The 12,472-nt window shown below is 47.4% G+C and overlaps 1 protein-coding gene across 1 annotated transcript in view; it reads left to right on the forward strand.

The window, feature by feature from the left end:
* Positions 1 to 334: 334 nt before the first annotated feature.
* LOC119372391 (otoferlin) overlaps positions 335 to 12,472 on the forward strand; it is a 132,804-nt gene continuing 120,666 nt past the window's right edge. The window contains exon 1 of the mRNA XM_049419902.1: positions 335 to 714. Within this exon, the coding sequence (XP_049275859.1) occupies positions 341 to 714 (374 nt within the window). The 5' untranslated portion in view covers positions 335 to 340. The remainder of the gene's footprint in view (positions 715 to 12,472) is intronic.

Genomic DNA, 12,472 nt, shown 5'->3' on the forward strand with positions numbered 1-12,472 from the left:
ACTCGAAGCACAGGCTTCCCAATGTCACAGTTGGAAGTGTGAACTTCATGTGGGTGCTTGTTTCTAAGTTCTAACATGTGTTCTTCGCGCAGTTAAAACGTGTCTGGCGATTCGGGATTAAATTTCTGCCACCTGGAACTCCTTAACGTGCACCTAAATTTAAGTACACGGGTGTTCTTTGCATTTCGCCCCCATCGAATTGCGACCGCCGTAATCGAACCCGTGCCCTCGAGCTTGGAAGCGCGACAACCTACTTGATAAGCTGCCACGGCTGGTAGCGATGTAATATATGAATGAACGAATGTACATTTTTTTGCACCTGTCACAGGCAAAGATCGTGATGGAGGTCAGCTACACGGCACCCGACGGCTCGGTGGGCGCATGGCACGCCCCGGGCCTGCCCACCAACCTGGGCAGTTTCGACGACGACCGCCAGGCGCTGCTCGACATCGAGCAGAACATTGCCAACCTGCAGCGCACGTACGCGGCTGCGGCCGGTGCCCAAACTACGCCGGTGGGAGGCCCGGCGATGGCCGCCGGCGCGGACGGCGGTGCGTCGATGGCGCTGTTGCAGTCTTCGTCGCAGCAACACGCCGGCTACGGGACCAGCGACGGAGGTGGAGGTGCCTTCTCGGATGACGAAACGCGAAGCAAGCAGGGCTCCGTCATCAGTTTGTTCGCTGCCACGTCCAACAAGTCGCCTGACAGAAAACGGTGAGCGGGTAGAGATCATGCAGGCAACGGTGCGGATGCATAGTAGATAGATTACTATTCACGTCAATGCACGTAAAACTTGTCTTCGGTTTATTTGTTTATTGCCCGGGACCTTTTGCAGCGGAGCTGCCTTCGTCTACCCTGTCCCACCGTCGACGTCTTCGTTGTCGTCGTCGTCGTAGTAGTAGTAGTAGTAGTAGCAGTAGTAGTAGTAGTAGTAGTAGTAGTAGTAGTAGTAGTAGGCGTCACGAAGTTCACGTGACCAGAGGGGAGGGAATAAACAAATAAATAAAACGACGGGATGATGATGACTGTGAAAATGATGTTGATGATGACCTTTCTGTACCTTGTCATCATCTTCATAATCATCATCATAATCACTACAGCTTCACTGTTCGGCGGATTTCACGGGGTAGGGCTGGCTGATCTTTTTTTCTAATGCATTAGTTACTGCCGCCACTCCATAGGGGGCGCAGGAGTCTCCGCTTTAGTACCTTAATATACGCCATTGCTCCCGTGGTGGCAGTGTGGTTCTTGGTCTACGTACGCAGCGATCTCCTGGAAACCCAGCGTAAAAAGTGAACGTACCACGTGATCACGCAAGCTGCTCGTTACCCTCGTTTTTTCCGGCTTTCGCGCGACTCAAAACAGAGTAAAGACAGTTCCGCGCAGTGAAAGGTGTCGAAACAGCGAATCCCTCTTGTAACAACTCCCGCTGGCGCTCGCGACGAGTGCCTTTTTCCTCGGGCGTACGAGAGATGTTGCCCATCTTCGGAAAGGGCGCAGCGCACGTAAACCCCCGCTCTTATACCCATAGCTGGCAGCCTCGTCTCCCCAGCGCATCTTCTCCGCGCACCCAGCGCGGTCTCGCATTGGTTACCGCCTTTCGACGGCATTTTGAGCGGGAGAATCATGGTGGCGTATCCACTTGCATTGCCTTTCGCGCGTTTTTTCGCTTACCAAGGACATCCCTCGCGGCAAGCGTGGTGATTTTGGTATTGTGAAAGAGTCATTTACTCATATGAGAAAAAATCACAGCATATCCACGGGGTGAATGATGATGAATGGGGCGAAGCTACGGAGGGAATCATCTGTAAACCGTGAAACTCTTCCGTGAAATGCGCCCAGTACATAATATAAAGAGTGTGAAACATCGTGTATATATTAAACATCAAACTTTTATTGTACTGTTGGTTTACGTGGTCCCTTCATTATCACTTGAGATCGGTGAAATGCAAGGAAGAAGTCCGCTCCCGAGCGAAAGAGCGCCAAGAGCGACCGCATTCCCCGCTCGCCCTGTGCGAATTAAAGGCAAGGCTAGAGGGAAGACAGGACGCGCGTTCCACGACGCGAGGTCGGTAGCATGCCCAACGAAAGCAACGGAACGCGATCGTGCAAGTGCTCCGGCTTCGCATCGCCTCATGGTTCCATTTAGCGTCCCAAAACCAAATATATTGCTCAAGGTGTGCCTTGCGTTTTTCGTAGAAATAATTTCTTTATCATGTACATTAAGACGAAAAGTTGAAAGCTCACTAGAGTGTATCGCCCGCAAAGTATGTCTTTTAGTGTGATTTAACTCTCGTACGGCAGGGTCCTCGCGCCGTTGCCGGTCCACCTCGCCCGTTGACGATCGGGCGAGGTGGCTACATACAAGTACTACTACTACACTTTAAGAAAAAACATCTGGCGTTCTTTCGTTCTGCTTTTACAAAACATCTGGCGTCTTTCGTTGGTTTATTTCATCAATCAACGGCGTTTTGAACAAAATTTTTATTGTTTAATCACGCACAGGAGAAATCTCACCAGGCACTACCTTGGAGGTAAACAATGGCTGCTAATGGGAATGAGACAGAAGAAGTCGGCTTTTAGCTAACACTTACACTTCTACTTCTACTAACGTTTCCTACTGGAACATGCCAATGGCTGCTAATGGGGAATGAGAGACAGAAGAATTCGGCTTTTAGTTAACGCGCACGCTGCGAATTTTTTATTGTTCAACAACGCACAGGAGAAATCTCCCACCGGCACCACCTTGGAGGTCAAAGCGTAAGACTTGTTACGCACTACTACGATGACGACGACTACGAGGGACGAACGGGTGCCGCCTTAAGGAGCTTCGCCCCTAAAATTGCTTTAGAGCGCGGCTCTTAGGTGCCCGTTGCTGCGCTGAGCGGCGTCGTCGTCGGCTGGCGTCGGCGGCGTAACCAATAGAGCGAACGAAGACGAAAGAGAGCGAACGCGGAGGCTGTCGATATCACGAGCCACTAGCCCTCTAACCTCTCTTTCTTTCATCCGTCACGCGCTCTGGCCCCTCGGTCGGAGGTCGTGCGCATGCAAGGCTGGCACGTGCACTGCGGCTGGCTTCGCTTGTCGTAACAGGACTGTCGGCGTTTCGCTTGTTTCGCGACGCCTGAAATGCACAGCGTGGTGTGCGTAGCACACGAGCGCTGGCAGTTTCTGTGGCAGCATGTAACGAACGTTGCACTGCTACAACTGCGGATAGCCAAAACTTCAAACACAGTCGGCGGTGTCCCACGCGAAGCTGCGCTTAGAATTCGCATCGGGCAGTATCGTAATTTGTCGGTGAAATTTTTTTCTTTAGTGTCCCTTAACTCCCATAGACCTTCTTCAATTGTCACCCTGCTTTGCTAAACCATGCTCTACTTCGCGTAGCTTCGGACTACTTTGCATTGGTTATTGGTGCTTACGATAGTAGACAGTTTTAGAATAGGGTACGCAAACATAGCGTTCGTCGCGTACACACGCTATTTCCGTCACTTAGCCGGTGTACGCAAGAGGATAGCGTACGAGGCATGCGCCGTGGCGACAAGCGCTAACGCAGAGCTTTGCATACCCTATTATAAAACTCTCTACTAAAGCCACGCCTAGCTTTTTTTGCACGTAGTCGTAGAGTACCACGTATAATTCATGCTTAAAGAAAATTTTGAAGTGAAGAAAAAAATGCGGCAGATCCCACGCACTGTGGGAATCGATGTAATGCGAAGCAGCCAGCAAAGAGCTGCATACATCGCCTTGTTTGTATTTGGGCCAAATGAAATCATTCATGCCATGGAATCTAGTGCACGCACAATCTAGTGTACACCATGCCAATGAAACGCATATTCTGGTATATATATGCATGAGCTGTCGTTTATGTTCATCACGCACTCGTGTCATGCCATACCAATTTTGGTATATATCACGTTAACAAAACGGCCGGAAGCGCACCATGACAGTGGCATGTGAATCATACCATACATGACATGCATAACATGATTCGCATGTTAAGACCTCTCATTTATGTTCGTCATACAGTCACATCGCGCAATACCAATCTTGGTGTATATCAAAGGAGCGAAATAGCCGCGAGTGCACCATGAGTAGAGCATGTAAATCATGCCATACATGACAGAATATTATTGTTTTTCATGTTACCACCTGTCACTAATGTTCATAATACAGTCTCATCGCCCAATACCAGTTTTGGTGTATATCAAGCTATCGAAACGGCCGCGAATGCACCATGAGCGTGGCATGTAAGTCATGACATACATGGCACGCATGTCATAGTTTTCATGTTATCACCTGTTATTCATGTTCTTCATACAGTCACATCGCGCAATACCAATTTTGGTGCGTATCAGTTTAGCGAAACGGTCACGAGTGCGCCATGAGCATGGCATGTAAATCATGTCGTACATTTCATGCATGTCATGATTTTCATGTTACCACCTTTCATTTGCGTTCGTCATGCAGTCACGTCGCGCAATACCAATATTGGTGTATGTCAAGCAAGTGAAACGGCACGAGTGCGTCATGAGCATGACATGTAAATCATGTCGTGCATGTCACGCATGTCATGATTTTCATGTTACCACGTCTCATTTACCTTCGTCATACAGTCGCTTCGCGCAATACCAATTTTGGTGTACATCAAGCTAGCGAAGCGGCCGCGAACGCATCATGAGCGTGGCAATTAAGTCATGACATACATGACATGCATGTCATGATTTTCATCTTACCAACTGTCATTCATATTCTTCATACAGTCACATCGCGCAATACCAATTTTGGTGTATATCAATCTACTGAAACTGCCGCTAGCGCATCATGAGCGTGGCATGTAAATCAGGTCGTACCTGACTTGCATGTCATGATTTTCATGCGACCACGTCTCACTTACGTTCGTCATACTGTCGTGTCGCATAACACTAATTTTGGTGTATATCACGCAAGCGAAACGGACGCGAATGCACCATGAGCGTGGCATGTAAATCATGACATACACGTCATGGATGTCATGGTTTTCATGCTACCACCTGTTATTCATGTTCTTCATAAAGTCACATCGCACAGTACCAATTTTGGTGTATATCAATCTAGCGAAACGGCCGCGAGTGCGCCATGAGCGTGGCATGTAAATCATGTCATACATGACATGCATATCATGATTTTCATGTTACCACGTGTCAGTTATGTTCGTCATACAGAAATGTCTCGTCATACCAGTTTTCGTATGTATCCCTTCATTTAAACGGCCGCGAGCGCCCCGAGACCATGTCACGTAAATCATGCTGCACATGACATGCGCGTCATGATTTGCATGTTAGGACCTGTCATTATGTTCGTCATGAACTCTTGTCACGCCGTACCAATTTTGGTATATATGAAATTAACGGAACGGCCACAAGAGCCCAAAGGCCGTGGAATGTAAATCATGCTTTTCATGACATGCGTGTCATGATTTTCATGATATGACCTGTCATTTATGTTCGTGATAAGGCCATGTTATGACACACCAATTTTGGTACACATCCGATTAACGGAACGTCCAGGGAGCCCAAAGGCCGTGGAATGTAAATCATGCTGTTCATGACATGCGTGCCATGATTTTCATGATATGACCTGTCATTTGTGTTCGTAATAAGGCCATGTTATGACACACCAATTTTGGTATACATCCGATTAACGAAACGGCCAGGAGAGCACAAAGTCGTAGGCGGCTAGATAGATAGATAGATAGATAGATAGATAGATAGATAGATAGATAGATAGATAGATAGATAGATAGATAGATAGATAGATAGATAGATAGATAGATAGATAGATATGGTCAAAGTAGCAGAAGTTCGCTAAGAAATGCTTCGCATTTAAAACAACTAAAAGCGTACGTTTAGCCAAAGCGAATAAGACACTTTGCTAAAAAGACTGCGGGATTAGCGAAAACTGTTGGTAATCCGAATTGATTGCTATACTTTTTAGAAATGTCGACATATTATTCCGCGGGAAGCCGCTTCGACGACTTGAGAAACAGTGGTGGTACGGCAGGGCAAGGCTTCAGTATATTGCGTTTGCCCGTTGGCTCCAAGAAGCAGTCTGTATTCGTCAGTATACCAGTATACAGTAAAAGCTCCTTAATTCTGATCTGATGTCACGGGATCGGAGAAGCTGTCCAATTAACCAAATGCCAAATTATCGAAAGTATCAACAATAAATATATGTCTATTACATCAATGCACTTTCAGTTTTTTATGATTATTTAAAAACAGTGATTACTTTGCATAACAGCAGTGCAAAAGCTGGAATTTTGGCCGTTTGCGACTTCGTCCACAGTCTGAACGCGGCTCAATTGACCCCCTCTGAACCCATACCTTATTACGTACAAAAGGGCGATTGTAGGTGGCGACCACGTCTTTCTGAAAGCCCGTGGCCGCTTCGGCTGTCCGCGAACACCGTTTTTGTTCCTTTTCGTCACACTTTTGCGGCGCTTCGCGGTCGGCGCGCTACGAGGATCAGCCGAATTGACCGCGTCGAGGCCAAGTATGACCGAATTAAGGAGCGCCTGATGCCATTAAACAGTGCATACGCTGGCCGGGACCAGAATTCAAATGATCCGATTTTTCAAATTAACGAGTGTCGAATTAACAAGCTTTCACTTTATTATTCTGAGCGATGTAACATTTCTTCACAACACGACATACTGCTGTCCTATAGCAGTTTTTACAGTGTCGACGTGTTATCGCGTGGCGCAAAGAAGAGAGGTTGAGGAGAGTTTGAGGAGAGGAGAAGACGCTATTTCTTCTGCCCTATTTGGGAGCACGTTGGTATTGAGGCAGCTTCGGGCTCTCCCTGTGTAAAGAGTCTTGTAACCCGTCTCGCTTCCAATTGTCAGCAGTATTTGCTTCCCGATCACGACGTACCACGGATGGCTGGACGATAAGGGATTCCGTTGTGACGTCGTGTAACCACGATTCGTCGCGACACACGCGCACGCAGGCGTTCACACCGCAAAATGATAAATAAACCTAAATGTTCACGACGTACCGACATCGGGGCTTGAGCTCTGGCGTGGCCTCCGCGATCAGCTCCGGCTGCGCGCCGTCGCTTCCGGAGCTGATCGCGTAGGTCACGGCTCTGTGCTTTTAGTACCGAATAATAATAACGTTTGGGATTTTACGTCCCCCAACCACATGATTGTGAGGGAAGCCGTAGTGGAGGGCTCCGGTAATTTCTACCTCCTGGGGTTGTTTTAACGTGCACCCAAATCGAAGCAAGCGAGCCTCTAGCATTTTGTCGCCATCGAAATGTGGCCACCGCGGCCGGGATTCGACCCCACGACCTTCGGGTCAGCCGTCGAGTACCAGAAATACTATACCACCACGGTCGGTGATCTTAGTAGCGAAGCCCGACGCTTAAACCACAGGTGTATATCTCGTCAAGCGCAGGTGAACGCGTTTGGTTGTGTCCCGCGTACAGACACCTGGTGCGTTTCCACAGCGTGACGGTTTCTACGAGAATTCGTTTCGTGCACGCCGCGCTTGCACGACACGAAGTGTGGGCTACAGGAAGTACCGTGTGAGACGCTTCGCGTGTTTGCAGAACGCTGAGGGAGTGTCTTCGAGTCGCTTTTGCATGGAGTGTGATGACTGACGGATCTTCCTTTTGGGCGCTGTCGTACCTGAGTATCCCGCATAGTCTGCGCTTAAAGAATGTTAAGAAACGAAAAGCCTATATTAAGGCAAAGCGAAATTTTAATTCACTTTGCTAAATAAGGCTATGCGTTTTGCAAGAATTGTTGGTAATTCATCATGGGTGTCGCATTTTCCTACAACTATCGGCATAATATTTCGTGAAAAGCCGCTCGGACAGCTTGAGAAGTAATGGTGGTAGAACAGGATAAGATGTAAGTAGCATAACAGTAATAGGCTGGTAGCTGGCTCCCATTGTCCATCAGAGAACAACGCTCTGCCTAGTACTGAACTTGTAGTACTATGCATACACATTTCGTGCCAAACACAGCGTTAACGTATGATCCTGAAAACACATTGCCAAAGAGACAGCTTACCATCCTCTCTTAGTAGAGTACATCTGACAATCCGTATGAACAAATACACGACAGTACTCTGAATCTCTGGCTCCTAGTTTTTCTCGAAGTACCAGTACTTCAGTCAAAAGTGTTACCGCATGATCCGAAGAAGGTATTACGAAAGAGACACCTTATCATCCTCTCTTAGTAGAGTACATTGTACAATTAATGGTGTCCAATTTTAAACGCGAGTGGCATTTCCTTCCCTATCACTATTCACGCCCGATGAGCGGAAGACTGAGCTTCCGCTGTGACGTCATTTAAACGCGAGTGGCTTTACACAAACACGCGGGGGTGACGTCACTGCATGTCTACACCGGATAAACAGCCAGTGCAAACAAAAACGTTTACATCGTTCCGACCGCGTGATTTGCGCTCTGGGCCTGTGGTACCGAAGCCTGATGTTCGAAACACAACGCCACAGCCGCGTGTTTCGTCAAGCGGAGAAGCACGCCCTCGGTATGTCCACTGTGGAAGCAAACGCACACAGACGATTTGCGCGTTTCCACGGCATAGATGGCTTCTTCGCGAATCCGTTTCGTGCAAGCGCGGAGTGTCGCTTGTATAATGCGTAGTTAAAGCAATAAACAATTAAGCCAAGGGCGGATATAGGAAACATTATTTGTAGTTGTGTTCTGTTCTGTTTTAACTGGCTTGCTGTAGAGAGCTCGAGGTTGCATTACCTCGCCTACTACATTTCTATAAGTTCTGCAGAGAAAAAAATTAGTGTTAGCCAAATAAAAAATGAACTTAAGAAAAAAACTCGCGTTACATTCGAGTAAATACGGTAGTTAGGGAGAAGCAAACGTTTATTAAGGTGAAAGCCTTAGATGCCTCATCAAACGCGAAAGTTTACCATCGGTGGTGCCGGCGTCGGCGTCAACACGAGTGACACAAGAAAATCATCACGTGATAGCGCAGCATGACGTCATCACGTGATGATGATGACGATGAGATCGTCATAATGACGTCATAGATACCAAAATCTGTGACGCCGTCATGGGCTCACTATGACGTCACATCACGTAACGTCACGTGATGAAGTCATCGCATGACTTTTGACGGATAGCTTTTGGAGGGAGCCGGGGGAGGATCGATACATCGACTGTGAAGGAAAAGAAAATTACTTTCGCCTACGAGTAGCTTAGGCAGATGCATAAGGGACCCTCCGAGTTTTTTTCGACTAATCCTTTTTACGTGAGGTCTACTTCTCAATGGAGAGAGACAGAATAAACATCTTTATTTCGGCATTATCTAAGCGTCGTCTTCGGGGTGTTCTTCCTCTTTTAGGAAACCATAGGCCTTCGCCGCGTCGACAGCCCTCGCTATCAGCCGGCGTTGGTCTTCGAGGGTGGGGCTGGCTAAGGCTCGCTCCCGAAGCTCAGGCGTGTAGTATGGGTTGGATGCACTAAGAGATGACTGTGTACACCGCCCTACTGTATGGTAACGCTTGTCCTGTGCTCTACAAAGCTAGCAATGTAGAGAGGACACGTATGGGGTAAAGTGGTAATTTTTAGATAGGTGTGGAAAGCTGTTTTGCAACGCTCTTAGAACGCGGTCTTGACCAACGGTAAGCATTCTGGGGGGGGGGGGACATGTTTACTTCTCAATCCATCACGCCTGAGCGTTTAAGAGGAGCTCACGGAAGCTGAAGATTAAGTCTACGCTGACAGAATTTAAGCTTATGTTTTTTTTTTTAATGCGCGTGGGTACTTTTCTTAAGGACAAAATGACACGCTGAGGTCGTTTCGCCTAATACCGATCTTCTTGCATTGGCCAGGGTGATTAAGAAAATGGAACGCCACGTCTGAATCCTTCTCGAGAAATTTGCGTGAAAGGAGAGTGTGGAAATGGGGAAAGCTCCCTTTTAGGTGCATACTGCCTAGGGACGAAAACGTGAAAACCCTGTTTTAGAAGGCGCTGATTGAGCAGCCTAAACGAGCTCTTGGTGCTGATCGCCTCGAAGATTGCACAGTTGTTTATTTTTATTTTCCTCGTGATCCGTGTAATTGACCCGCTCTTTTGGTGCCAGTTAAACCGGCATCCTTAAACCATTCGTAAGAGCGTAGTCTTTTTTAGGGGCGAAGCATCTTATGCGCTCGGGTGGTCAGCGTCTCCTGTCGTCGTAGCCCGTCGCGGTAAAGCAAGTGGCAAGTAAGACGGCATGTTCGCTGATCGCTGAGGAAAAGCTCGCCCACGAGAGACAACGCCACGTTCGCTTCTCCGAATGGCAAATGAGACGGCGCTTTGGCTCAGGAAAACCTCTGTTTCGGCGATGGACGCTATCCTCGATGGGCGCTGGACGCTGGCTGCGACGCTGTCTGTAGCAATGAGAGGATGCTGTCCTCCTCTCATTGCAATTGACGTGTGCCTATGGGAAACACCGGTGCTTCGCACCTGCCCAGGTATCCCATAGGCGGAGCTGTTTTTTTTCCCTTAATGACGCGAATCAGGTAATCTACGGAGCCGTTCGATAAGTGCTCATCACTTTAGTTGCATGCAGTGTGTTTCGGTTTCATCGGAGAAAATTCATAGACGTTCACTAGTGGCAGACAGTCGTGCTAGGTGGTTTCCGCTCGAACCGTAAGTATTTTTTCTCGGTTAACGAAGGCACTTCGCATATAGAGACTTAAAGAGTCGCCGTTACTACCTAAAACATTGCGTTTGGCTGAGAGTGGTGTCAGAATGTCTGACGAAATTTACCAGGACATAGAAGTCTCCGGCTTAAAAATAGCGACCCATACCAGGACATACAAGTCTCCGACCTAAAACTAGCGACTCAAACGTGTGTTTGTATGGAAAAGTCAACACCTGAAACGCCCTAAGAAATGTCTGACGTCGCGAAAATGAGTAAGCGCTATTTGATGGAGCATTTACGGGTAATCTCTGTGGGAGAGACAGCGCTGGATGTGGGCAGAGCTGTGATTTTATGCCTAGGTTGCAGTAGACCATACTGAACAAAAATATTCCCTGGAGCTGTGTCCAGCGCAGGGCAAACATTGACGCGGGTAAACACACTTAGACAAACTGATTCGTTTTTTTAATGCAAAATTAAGGTAATAATGTACACGTAATGAACACCAACATGGAGGGCATAAGCATACGCCTGAAACCTAAACTTAGGCGCGTGACATACTTCATATGTTGACATACTCCGTCGACGCGTGCGGCTTCGGTTGCGAAACTCGCTACGTTTCACTTCCGAAGCGGGCTCGGTTATCGAAATTTCATTACTTTCTCCGGTATGCGTAAAAAAAAATCTCACAGCCGTCGTTATTACGAAAGACCCGCTCACGTTGTAGCCAGCAGCCAAAATGAGGGCAACGGGAATGCAGGCTTTTGCAGGGCCGTGTTTTTCAATCCACTCGGAACTATCTTACGAAAGGGCACGTGCGATGAAGTGGCCGTAAGTGGGTGTCACCCGACACCGACTACACCAGAAACGACCAGGCAATCTTTGTTTTCCTATGAAAATTATGAAATTGGAAGAAGCAGATTTTTAAACGATAGCGTTTGCGAGAGAATGTTCTCTGTTACGCAACTAAGCTTGTGGGGGAAGTGATTTTTAATTATGAAAGTAAGAGAAAAGTGCACCCTGCAACTGTCTCTCTCGAGGGAGGACACCTGAGCAGTAGTGCACGAGGGGAAGGGAGGGCGAACTAAATAGAGTTTAGAGGAAAAGTATACAGGGGAGAAGAAGAAGAGAAAACATGACAAGGGTAGGGGGCAACGTAAAAAAAAAATCACAGCATATCCACGGAGTGAATGATGATGAGTGGGCGAAGCTCCGGAGGTTCATCGGTAAACCGTGAATCTTCCGTGAATTCTGCCCAGTACATCATCACCGACGTGAAATCGGGCGCGTTTATACTAAAGGTTCGATGAGTTATGACGACTTGCAGCTCACTTTAATTTTACATGGACGCTGTGAATTTTCATTGTTTAGAAAACCATTGCTTTAGAAAACATCTGGCGTCTTTCGTTAAGCAGCTGGCGTCTTTTCGTTTTGCTTTAGAAACATCTGGCGTTCTTTCGTTTTGCTTTTAGAAAACATATGGCATCTTTCGTTGGTTTATTTCATCAATCAACGGCGTTTTGAACAAAATTTTTATTGTTTAATCACGCACAGGAGAAATCTCACCAGGCACTACCTTGGAGGTAAACAATGGCTGCTAATGGGAATGAGAGACAGAAGAAGTCGGCTTTTAGCTAACACTTACACTTCTACTTCTACTAACGTTTCCTACTGGAACATGCCAATGGCTGCTAATAGGGAATGAGAGACAGAAGAATTCGGCTTTTAGTTAACGCGCACGCTGCGAATTTTTTATTGTTCAACAACGCGCAGGAAAAATCTCTCACCGGCACCACCTTGGAGGTCAAGATCTGGTA

Source organism: Rhipicephalus sanguineus, chromosome 10, assembly GCF_013339695.2.
Source record: "Rhipicephalus sanguineus isolate Rsan-2018 chromosome 10, BIME_Rsan_1.4, whole genome shotgun sequence".
Classification (NCBI taxonomy): domain Eukaryota; kingdom Metazoa; phylum Arthropoda; class Arachnida; order Ixodida; family Ixodidae; genus Rhipicephalus; species Rhipicephalus sanguineus.